General features: G+C 39.2%; 1 protein-coding gene across 9 annotated transcripts in view; it reads left to right on the forward strand.

Annotated features, from left to right (window-relative positions):
* Dgki (diacylglycerol kinase iota) overlaps positions 1 to 21260 on the forward strand; it is a 452799-nt gene that overhangs the window by 377121 nt on the left and 54418 nt on the right. For all 9 annotated transcript variants that reach the window (XM_036180454.1, XM_036180458.1, XM_036180455.1 and 6 more), the window contains 2 exons: positions 833 to 955; positions 20298 to 20323. In XM_036180454.1, coding sequence (XP_036036347.1) covers positions 833 to 955; positions 20298 to 20323 — 149 coding nt within the window. The remainder of the gene's footprint in view (positions 1 to 832; positions 956 to 20297; positions 20324 to 21260) is intronic.

Consider the following 21260-nt stretch of genomic DNA (forward strand, 5'->3'; position numbering starts at 1 on the left):
TTAGCAATTCAAAAATACTTATTTGGAGTTGTTATGCACCAGATAGCATTTTAAACATGTGAGAGCCAATAGTGCAAAAATAAAAACAGACAAATATCTCTGTCCTTGTGAAGTCTAATAGATAGCAGCTTCCTGGTATTTGGGACTGATGACTGAAACACAGGTTGCCCAAGAAAGCATATGCAGGCGCTCAAAGCAAACAGAGATTGTGTACCCATAACCATAGAGCATAAACAAGTGTACTCACCAGAAGGAATCCAGTCTGGTGTGATATCTTACCAAAAAAGAGGCAGATGCTGGTGTCTAAAGTCCATCCCACATAATTAAGACTCTTAAATTTATTTGATGGGGAACAAGGTCGCTTTGAACTTTTCCCTCTTATTCTTCCCATGCCAAGCAGGGGCAGCTTTGTCCTGGGTTATAGTTTTATTACTTAGATCCAAATACAGAATAGCCTGAAAATCCATTAGATCTTCAATCCATCCTTGATTTCTTATTTCTCAGCAGCAATGCCTTCTGGAAATAAACCAAAAACAAAGATGCTAAGAATGAGGTTAGGATTTTTCATTTTCTAAATTAATTTCTGTATCTGGTTCCATTAATTTTTTACTCATGTCACATGTAATAAAATGACTTAATCTTCAAAATGAAATACCTCATCAATATAAAAAGGACAAAATCATACAAGTAGCTCAGAACTGTTGAGAAATGATGAATATGAAGGGTGTATGTAGTAAAAATGGGTTTTACTTCTCACATTTAAAACAAGATGCTTATGAGAAAAAAGTAGAGTATGATGTGCAATTACTTTCTGGTACTAATTTTGGCCCAGGCTGTCTGACTGGTGGAACCCTGCCCTGAGGAAACGCATGCTGAGTGACAGTGGGTTGGGGATGATCACACCCCACTACGAGGACTCAGATATGAAAGATCTCAGTCACTCCAGAGTGCTACAGTGAGTCTCTTGCTATTTTGTAATTTTTTTGTTTTGAGATTGCAGTATAATTACATCATTTTCTCTTCCCTTTTCTCCCTCCAAACCCTCCCATATACCTCCTTGCTCTCTTTCAAGTTCATGGCCTCTTTTTTCATTAATTGTTGTTGTTATTTGGTGTGTGTGTGTGTGTGTGTGTGTGTGTGTGTGTGTGTGTGTAACCAGCTCAGCTGAATAATATTACTTGTAGAAGATCCATAGACTATCTAACAAAAACCTCAACACTAGACGTGAAAATCCCTATTTTGAGTTGTTGGTCAGGGTTACCCAATAGACTCCTAAAACATGAGAGACTATTGTCATCGCCCTTGGTTCTTCCCTTGAGGTGGAAGGTACGTTCTTATTGCTGAAACATCATTTATTTCAGACAGAGGGCCCAGGGGCCACTAAGCTGGATCTTGCTGTTTTCATTTGTGTCACTGTGATTGCTGGGGGAAGGAGGGTCTGAAAAATGACCTGTTTTTAGTGTTGATCAAGCTGTCGCATGTGTCTGTGTCAGTCTTGACATTTTATTTACTTTGCTGGGGTTTATCTACATGCCGGATCATGATGGATCTCCATCTTCTGTTATCTTCCTGGTGAGCTACCTTAAGATTGTGCATCAGGGTCTGTAAACATTTTAACCTTCACTAGTATTCTTGTTACTGGAGACAAGAGTATGTCAGGTCCCTTGCAAATCATTAGGAAAGAACACCCAGGCTTTCATTGTGTGATCACTGGGATTTGCTGCTTTCTTTATCTCAATTTCTGAATGTATGCATGTGTGCCTTGTGTAATACTGCCCAGTAGGGTTTTTTTTCCTACAATGGTATGATAGTTATAATTGTTACCTTTGCATAATTTAGAATCACCTGCGAATAGAGCTTCAGCATGGGATTGTCTAGATCAAGTTGGCCTGCAGGCTTGCCTGTCAGAAATTTTCTTAATTCTGTTAATTGGTGTGGGAAGAGCCTGTCTAGCAGAGGGTAGTAGCATTTCTTGACTTTGAGTCTTGGACTTTATAAAAGAGGAGCAAGGTAGTTGAGCAGTCAGCATGCATACATTACTAAATCTTTCTCTGCTCTTGAGTATGACTGTGATATGACAACCACTACCTTGCCCTGCTGCCTTAACCTCCCCACAGTGATGGACTGTCACCTGGTATTGTGAGCTATGGTTAATTCTTTCTTCTCTAAGATGACAGGAAGGAAACTGAGACAGCCAGGTATTATTTGTGTGTGGACATGGCATGTGTGGGTAAACAAACACAACTCCTGTGTCTAGGCTAGCCTTGCAAGCATCCTTTCTCTTCGGGTCTGATCATGGCTGGAAAGTAGCATGCAGCTGGAGTTTTGCAGAGATGTTGGTATTTTGTGCTAAGTGAACCCTCTTGTTTGCTCATATTTTGCTACAGGAGAACATTCTAGAGTGCAAACTGAGGTCATTCATTTGCACCCACTTTTGACTTCAGGACAATCACCTCATCTCAGACATTATAGAATTTTATTGTCATTTATGAAACTAGGCTTTTTTTTTCTCAGTCTGGTTCAGGGTCCTAATCAAATGGTGACATTGGCCTTATAACATTCACTCTTACCCTTCCACAGAATAACAAGATTACTGAGCTTCTTAGAAGCCCACAGTTAAATGAAGAGGCAAGACACTGCATTGTTTCTAAAGAAAGACCGGAAGCAATTTCCCCAGGACAAAGGGAGAAAAATGAGAAATCTCAAGCTAATTATTTCATTGGCAAAGGTTCTACTCAGACACCCTGAGGGCAAAAGGAGACTTCATTTTAATTACTTCCCTGTATTACCTCTTATTTTCTTATGTGAAGAGGAGAAAGGATAAAAATGAATTGCTATGGATTTTCTCTTTTTAATTAAACCGTGTTGTTCATTTTGGGTGGCATTTTGATTGCTTACAATCCAGAGTGTTTTTCCATTTCCTTTTTGTACAGTATTAGGGCTCGTGACCAGGGATGAGTCAGCCATCCGTGAATGGCTAAATAAGTGGCCATCTATCTGTGGGCAGACTTATTGGAAAATTAGAGTTTTAATTATGGGCAGAAATAAATATCAAGTCTTTACAGACCACCTGAGTGTTTCTGTATATATGTGATTTCCAGAGAGTAGACTATTATCACAATCTAGCCTTCTGTGGTCAGAGTTTTCTCTGGAGAGCATATTGATGTATACTTCATAACACATAAAGTGATCATTTCTGAAGTAGTGCATGTTCTTCCCAAGAATTGCAAAGGCACAGAGCCCTTCCCATAGCAGCCAGCTTCTAAACCTGTGTTGGAATGAGGTTTTGGTTTCTGTTTGGACTGTGAAGTCATCTGTTTCTATGAACCCCAGCAGATCCCAAAGTGCTTTATGTAAAGTGAGCAGTGTTTGCACTCAATCCACTTCTCCGTTCTATGCACTACCTAGTGTAAGGGGAACAGTGCCCAAGGAGTTATGGTACTGTATTATTTAGGGAAGAATAACAAGAGCCATACCTGTTCACTACAAACAATATTTTATTAAAATACTTTTCATCTTTGCTTTGTTGACTCCATGGATCCCTGGACGCAGAGCACTCACTGTAGTGTAGGTGTAGAAGGACCCAGCCCACTGTGGGTAGTACCATCCCTGGTCAGATGAGCTTGGGTTGAGCATAAACCACAGGGCAAGTCAGAAAGTCAGTCCGAAAGCAACATTCCTCCGTGGTTTGTGCTTCAAACCCCTGCTTGAATTTCTCTCTTGATATCTCTCAATGATGAACTGTGACCTGGAAGTATAAGCCTAATAAACCCTTTCCCCTCCAAGTCGCAGCATCTTGATATATCTATGTATATCTATGTATATCTATCTATCTATCTATCTATCTATCTATCTATCTATCTATATCTATTTATCTCTCTCTCTCCTCTCTCTCTCTCTCTCTCTCTCTATATATATATATATATATTAGTTCCATGGTTTCTTAATATTGCAAAGTATCTTCACAGTGGAAATATTTAGGAATAAATACAAGGAAAGGACATGAGGAATTATTGCAATGAGACTGGCTTCTGTTAACCCAGCCCTAAAGCCTCAATCAACAAGAAGACAAAATGGGTTTAATTTCAACATATTGATGATACTAAGTAACTGACTCTTGAAGAACAAATCAAGATCCTCAAAGCCTTAGAACTGAAAATATTATTTTTATTAGAATTTTGACTGTTAAAATAGCATTCACAGAATGATTTGTGACTCTAAATCATTTATCAACACAAGGTATTTGTATACAAATATGTACAGTATTTCATTTGACAGCAGAACATCAGTAAAGAATAAGGACATAGAAAGAGAGACAAACAATAAAGATAAAGACATAAATCAATAGCAAAAAGAATAAAACAATGTAAATGACATTTTAAAATGTAAATTACATTTAAAAAATTGATTCTTCTAGTACATAAATAAGAGAGGCAATATTCTGGAAAGATTTCCCCAAGGGATGGAAGAGAGAAGACTGGTACATACTTTGTTCCAGCTCATTCTTCCTCCACAGCAGTCAGGTCACTCCAAGTCTTTTCCCCACCCAAAAGTCTCCTTGGATCACAGTGTTTTCTCATTGTTTGAACACACTTAGTTTCTTAGATACATCATTCTCCATCTTTCTTCAAGAACAATGAGAAGGAAGCTGTGAGCAGGAAGAACTCTACTTTTGTCTCTGCTGTGTCTTGTTGAATTCATATTGTTTCCATTTAGAATCCTGAGGATTTGGGGATAGGTATGTGCGTGCCCATGCACATACAGGTCCTGCAGGAGTGTCTGTCATTCCGAAGAAGGACACACAACGTGTATGTATGCTGTCTTCAAACCTGGAACAGAGTAAAGGACAACCTTGAAGAACTGATTGTGAAATTAAATGGCAAGAGATGACTGACACATTTTCCTGTTAGGATCCTAATGAAAGGTTTCACAAAATAGTTTTTGTGCCTAAGAAAGTTTGTTTAAAATAGCATGTGGGTAGAGTTGTAACCCAGTTGGTAGACTGCCTGCCTAGCATGTACAGAGTGCTGAGTTCAATAACAACACCTGATCAAACATATGCTTGCACCCAGGGTTAGTGGTAAGAAAATCAGAACTACAGGATCATCCTTAGCTACTTAGTGAGTTAGAGGAAGTGCATGAGGTCTTGTTTTAAAATATAAAACATCTTTGCCCTTTTCATTAATTGTTCAACAATTGCCCTTAGTGAGACTGTATTTTGTCTGGATGGAAGACTAAAAAAGATACAGTTCACTTAAATTTAATCAAACAGTCTATGTGAGTGCTCATCACTGCATCTGTGAAATGAGAAAGGAATGAAAACTCCAGGTTGCTATGAGCATTCTAGAAACAGGGAAGACTAACATTTCACTAGATATTGCACAGGACCCAGAGATGGATTTAGTTTCCCAGTAACAATAATCATCCAGGTTTCAGATTATTGGTTTAGGAGACTCTCCTAAATTAATGGAATGACATGCATTCATTTATCTATCTATCTATCTATCTATTTATTTATTTATTTATTTGTTTGTTTGTTTGTTATATTGTATAATAATAATAATAATAATAATAATAATAATAATAACAATAATAATAATGTATTATTCCCCCAAGTCCTAAGCCTAAAAGGTCCGAGATGAAGGAATATCTCAGAAGTAAGAAGAGACTACTTGGCTCTGGCCTAAGATGCTGGGTGAATCTGTAGTGAGCAGCCCCGGGACAGGCCAAAACCTGACACTAACAAAAAGTGAAATTGAGCTCATTATGAAAACATGGAGATGCCTATGTGTAAACATTTATCTGTTACCTCATCAGCTGATCAAGGCTGGTGGATCTCTGCCATGGGCAGAATATTTCATCCTCAGACCAGAGTCACAGTTAGCAAGCTTGAGCTACAGTGTGTGAAGTCTGATTTATTATTTCGTTTCATTTGTAGGAAACACAGTGGACTACTGAATCACTATTGGGTGCCTTCAGTAGCCATGAAAGGTGCTGGAGATATAAGCCCAAGTAAGAAACTCATTAACCTTGAAAAACTTATATTTAATGGGGAAATCTTACAGAAACCATTGGTTATAATTCTTACTGATACATATCATAGTGGACATACGCAAAAAAAAAAAACTAGAAACTAGAATTTTCTCTTCCCCTTGTACTCTACTTTTATTTTTTTTCTTATGTGGAAAAATAGGAATAGTTAATGAAAATGGGCTTTAAGAGCAGAACACTTTTAAAGGATTCTTAAGCATACTTTATTGTACTATTGCCCATGAGCTAGTAAATACCAACTTTTTCTTTATATAATAGAAATGCTCCTCAGGGAACACTCTGATAATTAACATCACTTTACCTGGATATGTTCAAAGAAATCTGTAACTGAGAAACCATTTAGGGATAACCAAAACATACCATCATTCTTTAAACCAAAAATTGGCCTTTTCATATAGTTTACCATTCAGCCATGATATCAAGAAAACAGCCTTATGTCCTTCCTTATTTTTGAAAATTCACATGTTCTGGGCTGGAAGAGAAAAGGCTTCATGCCCTTCTGGTTCTCAGCTCTTTTCTCTCCCCAGTTTCCTCTGGAAACATTAGGTTATGACCTGACCCCACTGAAAATGGGGGTCGCACTTATTGTCAAAGCTCCAGGTTCCTGGAAGGAGAGGGATGATTGGGTGAGGATTTAAACTGCAGAGATATCCTTTGAGCGTCACAGTCAGATAAGAAGGAGAAAATTAATCTTCTTAGTGGGGTGCGTGGTTTTGCTGGGCTGTGAGATGGACTCGGTGCCGTCAGAAAAGAGATCATCCCTGGCATGTGTTTTGCCAAGATAGTCCGAGTACCCTACCTGCTCCCCTTTGACTGGTCTAGGTCTTCCTCACCTTGAATAATCACCCCAGCTGGAAAAAATGCGGGAAAACCATATCTTCCTTTGGTCTAATTTATTTCTTTGCTGCCTTTTGAGAGCCAAACACACAAGAATATTCTGGCCTTCTATGTGAGATGTGTAAAAAGTACCTAATAAGATATTTTTTATTTTCTTTTTATGACCACTTCTCAAAAAAATATTCACACAGAAGTCCTGCTCCACTTGGGGCAATCAAATCAGGCTTCCAAGTTCACCTAGGAGAATAGTCATCATGGACTCCCTGTGAGCAGGTCTTGTTTTGACTGGCATTGCAAGGGGAAAAGGGGCTTGGAGAAATATATTCCAACATTAAAAAACATATTTTATTGCAAATGCTGCCAGGAAATTCTGGCTTTCCACTTTTATGAGTTCAAAATTTTGCCAACAATTACAGCACTGGGAATATCACTGTTAATTTTTTTTTTCATTTGTAAAAGTTGGCAACCTTACTTGCTCACACCTGGGCAACAGTAGTTGGAATGCATAAAAAGCAACTGGAGACTCCTTTAAATCCTATGTGTTCCCTGATTGGCCAAATTGTGCAATGCTAATTCCATCCCTACAACATATTGTGCTGTATGTGGAATAGCAGCATGTTATAAAGATGGAAGGTTGAATGAATGAATGAATGAATGAATGAATGCTGGCTCTTAGAGAAAAGGCATGCTGGGCCTGGTGCTGAAGACCTGCCTCCCAGTTACCCAGGAGGCTGAAGCAAGAAGATTGCAAATTCAAGGCCTCGCTGGCTACAGACCAAAGTAAACAGGTATCTGATGTATTGCTGTGCTGAATCTAATCTTAACCACACTTCAACAAAATAATGGGTAAAATACTGAGTGCTTTGTCTGGCTGTGCAATCCATTTTTATGTTGCAAACTTCAATTAAAATATATTTGATATAGGAAGAGTATGTGGCAAAATAATAAAGATGTATGCATATTCCTTCTGGGGGATGCTTATATTCCACAGGTTAAAAAGTAGAAAGTCCAGATGATAGGTACAGGGACTTAGAGACAACTCTGATGAACTGAGTGGAAAGATGGAGGAGCCAGGAAGAGTGGTGTCAAGCAGTCTATACCATGAGATATTCCCCATACTGCATCCCTGGGTATTTGAGGTTTTCTTAATTAATTAGTCTTTGATGACTAAATAATTAGAGGCTCTTTGAATGAAGAAGGAAATGACTTGGCATATAGGATCCTAACTGTCTAAAGATTCTGTATCCTAGACATTCATAAGTGAATCAAACCAAAGGAGACAAGGGGAAGTTTGAGCAAGAGAAAGTGTGGGACCCTTATGGGCAGAAAGCTCACTGCTTCTCCTAGGCTTACCAAGTAGGCTGGGAACAGCAGTGGGCAGGGACTCCAGGGGATTGGTAAGAATATCCTTCAAAACCAAAGCAGAAGGGCAGGAGAGGTGGCTCATGGGTAAGAGCTCAGGCTGCTAGAAGACTGGTTCCCATGCCCAGCACCCACATAGTGGCTCACAACCTTCTGTAACTTGAGTCCTAAGGAATTCAAAGGTATCTTCTGGCCTCTGTGTGAGCTGCCTGTATGTGGTATATAGACATACAACCAAGAAAACACTCATGCACATAAAATAAAAATAAGTTTAAAAATCTCAAAAGGTTTAAATAAAAAATAAAGTCAGAACATAGACTATAGCATTGCTTTTCACAACACACTTTGCCCTAGGCATTATGAGAAGCTGGCAAAATGTTAGCGATTGTGTGTGTGCGTGTGTGTGTGTGTGTGTGTGTGTGTGTGTGTGTGTGTGTGTGTGATTGAGCTGCTTCTTTATCATTTAAAACTAGATGGTGGTAACTCCATCTCTCCCTGCATGCAGAAGCTGGAATGCTGTTAGGCCCATATGAAAAAGAAAAAGAAAAAGAAAAGTCTTTGCAAGAGCATGCTAAAAGTGGAGGCTGTGCAGCCTGTCTGGTCTCCCCTGGGAGCAGCCCCATGTTGGTAGCAGGTGCTCTATGCCATGGGTCTTTGCACAGTCAGCTCTTTTTAATCCAGTTACTGGATCATCCCTGAGGGCCTCATAGTGACAGCCTGGTATTGGCTCTTATCAGTTTGATAAATGGAGTAGGGATACAGCATAGGGAAGATGATGTCCAAGCTGAAACAAGTGACCATCCGTACAAGCAAAGCTAGTTCTGCTAACTGATAGTGCCTCTCTTCTTAAAGGGCCAAGTTCCAGTTAGGATTATTAATAACCCTATAGAGCATTCAGGGGCAGCACCCACACTATGAGAAAAATGAGCACGGTTTCACTGGGGTCCAAAATGATTATTTCTCATTCTCTGAAAGGGAACCAAACCCAGCACTGAGTCATTCTTCTCCAAGTTACACCCAGGGGAGCCCCAGTACCTTGGGATTTCCAGTATATCACTGGACGTAGCAACAGGATACTCAGGCAACAGAAAGCAGTGTGGGGATTACCACTCAGAATCAGGGTTAAGACCGACCACCCTAAAGTGGTCATAACTGTGTCAAATGCAACTTGACTGTCTCTACTGTGCCGTGAAGTATTTCTGCTATAAATCCAGTGCTTCCATCCCTGTCTCCCCTCGGTGTTAGGAAGGAGTCAGCTTGTGGCTGGCCTGCTTCTATCTTTGTCTCTACGGAGAAGGGAAGATCCCTCGGGGCATGTGGGTGAAGAAGTGTTTGGGGAGCCGGGAGGGCTGCAGGGACCTCTGTGTACTTGTCCACCACCCACCAGCATTCCGTTTGCCTCTGTTCTCAGAGTCCAGAGATTCCTATCCTGAAGCCTGTTTCAAAGTTCTGATGGTCTTCTCTCCTCCCTTGTACTTGCCTCTGAAATAATTAATCTACCTCCTTAGACTTCAGCCTAATCCCTGTTTTCTCTGTTGATTGCCTTTGGGGAAAACTGCAGCAAATGGGTATAGAGTATGAACAGCCAATCATTTTTAAAACTGCTCTGAAAGAATTGTCTGTGCATCCCAAGGATGGATGTTTGGCATGGGGACATGTACAAGTGTGTGGTCTGGGATATGATCGGCTTGAGTCACTCCTGGAAATAGAAGAAGGGGTTATGAAAGTGAGACTATTGGTGAGAGCTTTTGTGGTCCTTGAGCCCATAATTTTGAAGAGACTGAGAGAAAGCTATCTGAGTAAGAGAGAGAGACCCCAATTAGGGAGATGGAGACTGTGTTTCTCTTTTTCTAAGGTTCTGACTCAGTGCTCAGTGCCATGCAGTAACACTCCACACTCAATGCCATGAAGCAGTTAGTCTTGTACCCGCCTCAGATTCCTAGACAGTGCCATGGGAAGTGTTCTGAGCATCTCTCATGGGTGGATGGAGCTAAGTTCTTAATAACGCTGTGTGAAGAGCCCATTTTTTCTCAATCTGTGGGTACTTTGCTGGCCTTATTGCTATGGTTCTTGGGTCTTTAGCTTATTTTCACGTAGTTCCTCCATATTTTGTGGGTGGTTGTGCTATGAGAGACCTCCATGTGAATATAGATGTGTTGGGGGAGGCAGTGGCTTCTGAGATCAGGATTCCCACTCCATTGGACACAGTCTCCTAAGGGAAGCCTCAGCTCCCTAATAGAATTCTTTGGGAAGAGAACTGAAACTGCTGTGGCTTTATCTACTATTTTTTTCTCCATATTTACTGCTGGATTCAGAGTCCTTACTTGGACTTCATGATTAGCTGGGTAAGGCTTTCTCAATTACTGGACACCCCAACATAAATATTAAGTATCTTCAGCATGTCTGTGTGAGATGACCTTTCTTAGAAGCTTCAAGTGCTAATCCTAAAGGCCTCAGTAGACCTTCATAGCCCAGAGCATCATAGTTCTATGATGTGTGGTTTTAAAAACTCCACAAGGACCGGTGAGGTAGTTCGCTGGGTAAAAGTATATGCTGCCAAGCCTGATGACCTGAGTTTTATCCCTGATACCCACATGGTGCAAGGAAAAAACCAATTCACCAAGCTGTCTTCTGACTTCCACTTGTATGCAGCAACCCCCTCCCCCATCAACACAAATTACTGTAATACAACTTCTAAATAAAATAAGCTACATACTCCCAAAATGGAAGTGAATTTTGTCTCAGCCTGAGCTGTTACTTAGGGTGTCCCAAATGTTGCTAAAGCAATGAGTCTGGTTTTTGAAGGCTACACCCCTGGTCCCCTGTGGGTCTGTCTCCTTTGTTTGGATCTTTTCTGTTCCATTTTTCCCTTTTGAAGAAGCACTCTGACAGATGTTTTTGCAAAGATTGATTCTTGCAGTGAATCCTCACGGGTTTAAAATGCTCTCATGTAGTGTGATCATGGTTAGATTTCCATATTGACTAAGTAGGTAAACCCAAGTCTCCCTGTTTCTTTTATCTATTTATTGCTTTCCCGTGCTGAAGGCCCACTTTCCTCCATTCCTCCTCATCCCTTCTCTTTGAAGAAACTCCTTTCTCATTTTGTTTACATTCCTGGAAAGGAACGGTAGGTGGCAGTCACATTTCAACTCAAAGGACATTTAGGGAACTCTACACACTGAAGGTTGTTGGTATTCAGGAGGAAAAAGCAGATTGTACAAGCTAATGGTGAAATTGCTACTTAAAAAAAAAAAAGCCTAATATATGTAAATGCAAGAATCTATTTCAAAACTAGTATATTTCAAACACAGCTCACATGAGGGCCATCCATGGGTGTATTTGCACAGACAATCTTCAAGGTGGGGGAGTAATGAGAAGGAAAACAAATGAGTGGATATTCACTTCAAATGAAGGTCCGTGTGTGTGTGTGTGTGTGTGTGTGTGTGTGTGTGTGTGTGTGTGTGTGATACCCGTTTGGGGACTTTTACCTTGGCGGCAATGCCCATCTCTGTGCTCTCCACCCCCACCACCCCACTCTCTCTCTCTGCCCTTCCCCTGTGTTGGGAGTGAATGTTACCTTGGAGGCCCCCTGGCTGTCCCTGAAGGGGTCTGTGACTCCTTGAATAGAGTGTGCTTGTCTCTCTCCTCTCAATGCCACTTTGTATGGTGCTTAACTTTCATCCCTGCTCTCGTTCTCGCCCGCTCTTCTACGGTCTGCGCCTTGTTCATTGTCTTAGAGAAATGAGCATAATCAGAAAGGACCGAAGCCAACAAAGGGGGGTTTATGGAGTTGACAGAGATTCTCGATGCAAACACTTCTTGGTCCTGTGTTCTTTAATTATAGGTGCTCTGGGGCTGGAGTGATGGTAGCAAAGTTGTCCATTAGATCAGCTGGCTCACTGTTTCTCACCCAGTCCTGGGGGTGAGCTCATGGAGTGGTGTTGTTTAAGGATAGGGGCCTTGGATGGAAGCTCATTAGAGGAAAGCTGTTGCCTAGAGATAAGGATTTATAGTCCGCTTTCAAAGTATGTTAAACCACGCCTAGACTTCCTTGATTTAAATGGAGGTTCTTGCCCATCAGCAGGCTCCGGACACTGCTAAGTGTGTGCAGCACCCTTTCACAGGGTAACAGAGGGAAAACAAAGGGGGGATTTTTCCAGCAGTAAGACAGAGCTTGAAAATGTGCCTGGAATGACCGTCCCATGGGAAATTGGTCCCCATTTAAGACTTCTTAGGTGTCTCACAGGGAACCAGAATACCCTCTTTAAGCATGAGAGTGACCATGCCCAGATATGTCTGAAAATTCACCATGGGAACAGAGTGTTCCTGTGTGTTGGGCTTTACTACAAAAAGATTGTGTTCTACCAAAGTCTGAGAAGTATAGATAAGGAGAGCCTAGGAAGATCTGAGGGCTGTGGTCAGGAAAAGGAAGAAGGAAAAAGAAGAGATGAGTTGGGCAAGAACATGGAGAGTTGATAAGCCAGATAAGAAGGTTCTCTCTCTCTCTCTCTCTCTCTCTCTCTCTCTCTCTCTCTCTCTCTCTCTCTCTCTTTCTGTGTGTGTGTGTGTGTGTGTGTGTGTGTGTGTGTGTGTGTGTGTGTATGTGTGTGTGTGTGTATTGGTTTTTTAAGACAGGGTTTCTCTGTGTAACAGCCCTGGCTGCCCTGGAATTTGCAGAGATCTGTCTGCCTCTGCCTCTTGAGTGCTGGGAATATAGCCACTCACTGAATAGGATGTGTAGTCACCCCAGTCCTGTAGAAATCACTATGTTAGTTATAGTCCTCACCTGAAAGGTAAGGAGCAAAGGCATGCATGAGAAAGCAATATTAATAAAATCCATGCACACAGTAGCTCTGTTTATTCCCTGCTTTATTCCTCAACAAAGATCTGACCACTAAGACCGGTTCACTTATTCACAATGTGCTGAGCAGTGTGTAGAGGCAGTGCAGGTGCCAGCCATAGGTGGCTGTTTTGTTTTCTGCTATAATTTTGCCATACTGGACAAGTCTGTGAGTCTATAAATATCTCAGAGTTCTTCTACCCTATCTACAGTTTATTGTCTTAGATGAATATTTTAATATTTTTGGAATATAATTTCCACTCTGTGTCTCAGACAAGGTTTTTCATACCTTTCTTGTATGTTTATTTTAAGCTCATGTCCATGTGGTGGCCCCATTGTTCTGATGGTCTCCCAGCTATGTGATGGTTTGTAGATGTTAAATATGTACTTGGGGATGCTGGGAAGGGAGACAAGTATTTTGTAGCTAACTCTTTCCAAAAAGTAATAGAAGTGTGTGGGCAGGCTCCTAGCATTCATCCACCCTGTCCTCTTTGACATCCAGTTTCTAAGGGAACAAATGATGCATATAGCCTGAGGAAGGACCAAACTAGGGATGCCATTAAATGAAAGCTATGAGATGAGAAGAGAGCGAAACACTGAGTTGAGACTTAAAAAACAGAATTAAGATACTGTCATCAAAATAAATAAATTTATAAATCTTACAGATTTAGAGCAACACATGGGAGCTACCACAAATGCACAACTCCAAAACCTATTGCAAAGCATTGTGCAAGGTTATAAAGACTAGAATAGTCATGACATCTATTACTTCAGCTCTAAGTTCACTGATGGAAAATGATGAAATGGCACAAGAGGTACCACACTTTTTAAGAACATGTACCTTTGTGAATTTAGCCGTCTTTTGCTATTACATCTTGTCACTTTGCTCATAGGAAATTGGACATGAAGTTTTCAGTGCCCTTAGGCTTTGTGGCTGACCTACATGAAAGGCAGGAAGTGTTGAATGGAAATTTGTGGATAGATGGCAGTTTAAGAATGGTCTTTGATCTTGTGCCTTATAATTGACAGAGTCTTGATACAGCACTGACCAATACAGCAACCAATGGTTAGTATGTGTCGTAGGTCTCACTCCCTCAGATTCCTCCTATTGTATAGAATAATTGCATTGCATTTAGTACAATGATACATTGTAAAAACATATAGTTCAGTGGTCCTCAATCTGTGAGTCCCAACCCCTTTGGGGTTGGAATGACCCTTTCACAGCCTGATAACATCCCTAGATGTGGGTTATGGAATTATAAATTGATATTCCAGTCACCAGCCTGCAAGTATTCTTTCCCTCCATTTTTGCTGTCATATTACTATTTGCATGTTTTGATGGCCATGGTCACTCTAACAGGAATAAGACCTCATGGCTTTGGCCTTCCGTTTTCCTGCTGACATGATTGTAAACAGTCTTTTACTTTTTGGGGGGGGGGGCATTTATATCTTTTGAGAAATGTTGACTATGATTTTTTTCTCAATTGATTCTGTTTTTTGCTGTCATTTTTCATTATACACATTGCAGATTTTATTCCTTTATCAGATAGTTCGCAAATACTTCCTCACATTCTGTATGTTATCTCCAGTCTGTTGATTGTTTCCATTGATATGCAGAACTTTTTCAGTGTGATAGAATTCCATTTGTCTGACTTTGCTTTTGTCTCTATTGCTTTTAAAGTTCTATTTAGAAAATGTTGTACATGGTATCAGAACACTTTTTATTAATACTTTTTGTAGTAACTTTGTGATTTGAGGGCCTTACAGTTATGTCTTTCACCCATTAGTGTTGGTCTTTTAAAATACATTTTTAATTAAGCACACAATAGTTGTACATTTATGGGAAATTGAGTTGACTCTTATATATAAACAAATAATCAGATTTCACTCTTTTTACATGCAGATTTCTAGTTTTCCCAGAGTCACTAACTGAGACTGACATTTTTTCATTGGGTGTCCTTGGTGCCTTTGTAGCGATTTGGTGGGGTGAACTACGTGTCTTTACTGATAATCTTTATTCTTATTCTATTTCTGGGTTTGTGTATCTGTTTATATAGAGATTATATGCTGTTTTGCTTACTAAATCTTTGTAATGTATTTTTTCTCTTTCAATTTATTTTTATACATTTAAAGTAGAATTATATCACTTAACCCTATCCCTTTCTTCCTGCACCTCCAGGGTTCCTTTCCTCTATGTCAAATTGATAGCTTCTTTTTTTACTAATATTATTACATGTATATGTATGAATAAATATACAAATACAATTTGTTCATATTTGTTGTTTGTGCATATATGGTTTCAGGACTAGCCACTTTGTGTTAGATAACCAGTTAGGGGGCTCATCCATGGGAGAGGCTGATTCTCTTTCTCTAGGCAGTTACTAATTGCCTGTAGTTCTTTATTTGGGGGGGGGTGAAGTTTTTCTCTTTCCATTCTAGCATGTCTATTGGGATTGCTGTTGCTCCAGTCTTGGGTATGCAGCCATGGTCAAGGAGAGAGCAGTGTGTATTTTAGAGTCAGATGGTATGATGCCTCCAGCTTTGTTCATTTAGATCAAGATTGCCCTAGTTTCCTGAGGTCCTTTTTGATTCTATATTAATTTTAGGACAGTGTTTACAATATATGTAAAGATAACCTTGGTACTGTATTTAACAAGTAGCTCAACTTGTATTGCCATGAACATGGCATGCCTTTCTCTGTATTGTGCCTTTTCCACTTTCTTCTATCAATTTTGTACAGTTACACTTTTCTGTAGAAAGCCCCCTACTCTAGAGAATAAACTCAGCCCCTAAGACATCTAGAGATATTGCCTAAAACTGCCTTCAATGCATGTTTACTTTTTAATAAATCGCTTTAAGAATCTGAACATCTTTTGTTTCTGCACTAACTTAAATATAAACTAAAATAAAAATTATCAGAAAAATGGTGGAACACTTTTAAAAGTGTTTCATGTTTTGACATTCTAAATTATTTACCTCTTATGCTACTTTTCTCTTTACTGTGGCAACAGGTAGGCTCTTCTCTCTCTCTAATGCACCGGTTAAAGGCCAGGCAAGCCTATGCTCTCTTCTGCCCCCATGGATTTCCTGGTCATTACATTCCTTTCTGTAATTCTCAAAGGCTCTGTTTCCCTCCCAACTCACCACTCTGTTCACTTTTTCCATTTTTGAAATCATGCAAATTCAGTAACCATCTGTAACTTCATGTCCTCATCTTTTTAGTATGTTGGGCTGACATTTTTTATTTTTTATTTTTGGTGGATCTATGGTGGCTTTTTGATTACTTGTGATATTTTCACTGGGTAAGTTCTTCCCACAACTTCTGGCTTGGGGTAGATAATTTCAGGAGGGTTGACTTTGCATTGTTCATTTTCAGATGCTTTTTGGTGAGGACTGTCCTCTGGGGTTTGATCCAAGGTCTCAAAAGCAGGACATCTCAGTTCAGAGGAGGGCTTTCTGCCCTGGCTTTGTGGTATATGATGTAGCTGTGTCTTTATAGCGTTTTAAAATCATGACTATTCTCCTGAAATGTAGTCCAGCTTTTACTATATTTGGTGACTCTTGTTATATGGTGGTTTAGCTTATAAACATTTAGATTATTAAAAGATGTTTTTACTGGTTTCCATCCTCCCCGTTATTTTTCATGGGTTTCAAAGAGAATGGAGAAACAGACATTTTTATTCTTCCTTCTTGACACGGAAGCTTAACAGGAACCTCTGAGTTTATCTTCTCTTTGTTCTCTCTAGAACATTCAAAAATGGAAACCAGAGCATGTGACTTTCAAACATGTTTTTGGTATTTATTTTAGAAAGTAAATCTAGACACTTGAAAATAGATTTATAGGCTCCATATGGAATGGCCCCAACTCCCCCAGTCATGGGTTTTATCATCCCTTTGCATTTCAGAAGTACTGAGTTATTTATGTTTCTGATAACGTCTATGAAATTTCAGTTCTGGCTGTTTTATGTACCTATTGCTTCTGTCTAGAATTTTCTCTCACTTACTTAATGAGCTCTTATTAATCTTGTAAAGCTGGGGCAAGATGGTTTTGACCTTTTGAGTTTGTTTTATTCTTGAGGACATGACTGATCTCTCTGCATTGTTAACCTTTTACTTCCTACATATTTCTTTATTGTTATACTTTTCACTGTGGTATAAGCATTTATTTTTCTATGTTATGTTACTATGTTATAAGCAGGGATTTTTTTATTCTTCACTAGATTATGAATTTTCTAATATTATCCTTTGTTTCTTCATGTCTTCATATGAGATAAACATTTGGGGTCTTGACTCATTCATTAAATCAATATGAATTAAAAGACTCTAGTATGAATGATAACAATTTAGGTTTGATAAAACAGAATATTAAATTTTAAGTGTAGTCTTTGAATTATTTTGGTTTAGATCTTATTTTTTTTCAATTTCCTGAATTTGAATGAAATAAGAATGTAAATAGTCCCAAGTACTCAATAAAGCATAACAAAAACATATATATTCTGTAGATTATAATAAGGATCAGTGATTAGGAAAATATAGAGAGGGCTTCTACATTGTTGAGTTCGTAAGTAATTAGTAATAGTTCACGTTGTGAAGGTAGTTTCTAGATCTAAGATCGCATACATGGAAGGGAATTGGAACAAGTTGAGGCCCATGTCGCTCAGGCATGTAGGGGAGTAAGTGGAGAGCTCTCCTGTGTGCCTCAGCTGTCAGACTCAGCTATAGAAAGATGATCCATCTCTGGGATTCAACCTCTAGTTTAAAAAGAACTGTTTATACTGCTCATTGTGGATACTTCTTCTCTCTTGAGCCGAGTTCTGTGAAACTTTGTATGCCCATTTCCAGCCTAAATGGATGATGTGCTTGTCTCAGTAGTGTAATCTAGTGATGTTGTGCAGTGAAAGGTGAAAGGCTGAGTGAGGGTTGAAATACTCCATATGTCTTCAAATTCCACACGTCCAGGAGTGTGGGAGACATTCAGTCACAGAAATTCAACATGACTAATCCTTGCAAAACACTCTGAAATGGATAGTTCATCCTCGCTGCCTGGACATACTTCGGAATGCATTCCCATGGGACTCTCATGGAGCCATCTGGACTTTTTCAGATTTAGTATTCAGTGCTTTGCAGAAAGACAAAAGACTCTGAAGCTCCCACCTGAGACTTGCAAGAGGCCATGGGCATGGGTTTCTCTTTGTTCTAAGTCTCTATCAGAAATTAATTATAAATATGTTTTTGCTTTACTTTTCATAAAAAATAAATTGAGAAGTGAAGATGTTCTTTTGTTACTTATTCACTTTTCATGCCTCAGGCAACTTCATTAGTGTATGCTGTTTCCAATCTATGTTCTTTAGAATCACCTTTGAATTCCAATTTTACCTTCTATTCAACACACTCCCCACTTAGTTTTTCCTTGCTAAGACAGATGTAGATATCCCTATTGCTTGATGTCTTGGGCATCTTTTGGCTTTGAGGGTGCTCATTCCAAGGCTCCCTTTCTCCTAGATAGCTCAGAAGCCGACAGTTTTCCTGAATGTATCTGATTCTGAATACCAGCCTGGCAGTACTGAAATCCATTCAATTCAACAACTGTGAAGCAATATCCTGCTTTTTCTAACTATGATGTGTTTCTGCATTGCCAGGAGGTAATTACCTACAAAGACCAGTGTGTGGACAGCACAAAATCTGGGAACTTTAAAAGGCACATAAATCAATTCCAACAGGGGAGGCTAACTGTTTCTTGGGTTAGTCATTTGTCAATTTCTGCTCATCATTCATCTACTTTATTTGCCCCTTGGACACTCATTTTTCCCATCAAATCTTGGGACTCTCTCTTTCATGTGCAAAATTCTACTTGAAAAGGCTCATGAGCCTGAAATGGGTTAGCACTTTGCACTAATGGATGTTTACATTTTCTTTCCATTACTACCGTGTGTGCAACCATTGCCGTGTACTCATGTAATCAAAAGCCATATTGCTCATCAGTAGATCAAGGGAAGCAGTTGCATCCTCAAGTTGTTACCATTGCTTCAGCAACTGGTACATCTTTAATATTTCTCTCTCGTGTCTCAGGAATATCAATGATAGATTACTTAGCTACATTTGCCAACATCTTCACTTGTCATGGGTTGCCACCCTAATGATTGTGATGGACCAGCTTTTAAGAGAAAAGGATACAGCATATCTAGAGGAAGCATGGGATTTCCTCCTTTTACCTTCTAGCTTCCAAGAATTCTACAACATATGTTCCTCACCAGTCAATACTTTATATTCAAGATGGTATTGCTCATTTTCAAGATATCTCACATGGGTGTCAACTGAGGGGGAAGTATTTTTATGGTTGACATGATGTTCCATTTGAAAACTATTATAATTGAAGCTAAACTTACAGACGATATATAGAAGTTATTGGTTTATTAAATTTGTGAGGCTCCAACAGTTTTTTGCCTCATTCTGATTATCATAGATTTGGTGATATTAGGCCATCACACAGATCTGTCTTAAGCTCATACAAACATTAAATTCTATGAAGAATGGAAACAAAAAATAATGATAATGGTACATTCATTTTTACTTCTGTTCCATTTAAAAAATATCTAAGCATGTTCCTTTGTGCATACAATTTAGCCCACATTTGTGTTCCTGGCATTTGTTCTAGATGTTTGATAACATTTCAATGCATTCTCATTCTTTCTAGGTAGTTCAGATTTAATTAAATTTATTGCAGCCCTGTGACACCATGCCTAAGCTGCTGTCACTATAGTAACCCATAATATTACTCAATCAATCCAGATAATATGGAAATTGTATTAACTAGAATGTGCCTTTTAACAAGTACATTAATCATATCACCTACTCTACTCAGTTTCTCCTTAACTGACGTTTAAAAATTATTTTTTTATTTTTTGTGTTTGAGTGTTTCGCCTGAATGTATGTATGTGTATCATGTGTGTGCTTGGTATCCATGGAGGCCATAAGGTGCGTCAGATCACCTGGAACTAGGTTTAAGGATGGCTGTGAGCTACCATGAGGATGCTGGGAACCAAACCTGGGTCCTCTGCAGGAACAGCAAGTGCTCTTAACCACTGAACCATCTTTCCAGCCCCACCTTAACTGAATTTTCACTATATAATTTCTGTAAAATTATTTATACTAATTGTTATCATTATTGTTTATAAAATATTTACCATGTTTATATTATCTTTTTTAGGTCACCAGTCTCTTCAGAAGATCATGGTAAGAATATGTCATTTTTATACTAAATTATACACTCAAAATTTATCCCTGGTCCTTATACATCACTGTCAGAGCAGAAAATTATTAAGAAAGTCTCTCTAAGATGTTGACCCTGTAGTTTTTTTTTTTAAACTAATAATAAATAAATAGTTTTAAAAGTGTTTTTTAAACACTTTTAAAAACATGATCCACAGAAGCCGAGTTTGATAGTTGGTATTATTTTCAAATCCATTGTAGCCATTTTGGTTGACAGGCATTATGACGTTTAATGTCTTCTTCTTGGTTCCGTCCAACCATCAGAATAGTCACATAATTTTTTACATAAGCATGTATTTTCTGTGAGTCTGATTTTCACCTCTACAATGAGGAGGTATCATAGGAGCTACCGCCCAAGTCTCTTCCAGACAGTGAGGCCACATCTCTGCACAGCCATTGGCAGAGTGCCTTAAATCTGAAATGGAGCTTCTCGGCAAGTGAGGGTGAGTTATTCTAAGAGACAGCTGCATCACTCAAAGGACAAAACATCTAATTATGTCATCTCTAACCTTTGATCGCTTATTCTCAAAATTGTTTGTCAGCTGGTTGTAATGGGTTCATCATATCATAGGACGATTCTTCACAAATATTGGTATTCAGGTTTAGCTGAGGGCTTGTTGATGTCTCTCTTTCTTGGACTTTTGAGATTATCCCATAAACATAACCCACACCTGTAGATTACCGCTGTCCAGTTTCCTGAGTGTATATAGCTCCTTGCACATATAGCATGGACACTTTGCAACAGATCAAAAATTGTGGTTGGCTTTTTAATACTGCATTTTAAACAAGGTCTAGTAGGCTCTAAGGATGGGATCTCCATCTTCCTCTACTGCTTATTGCTCTAGTCTCTGTTTTCCCATTTGCCTGTCAATAGCCCTCACTCCAAGCACATGACTCTGTA

Source organism: Onychomys torridus, chromosome 3 (genome assembly GCF_903995425.1).
Source record: "Onychomys torridus chromosome 3, mOncTor1.1, whole genome shotgun sequence".
Classification (NCBI taxonomy): domain Eukaryota; kingdom Metazoa; phylum Chordata; class Mammalia; order Rodentia; family Cricetidae; genus Onychomys; species Onychomys torridus.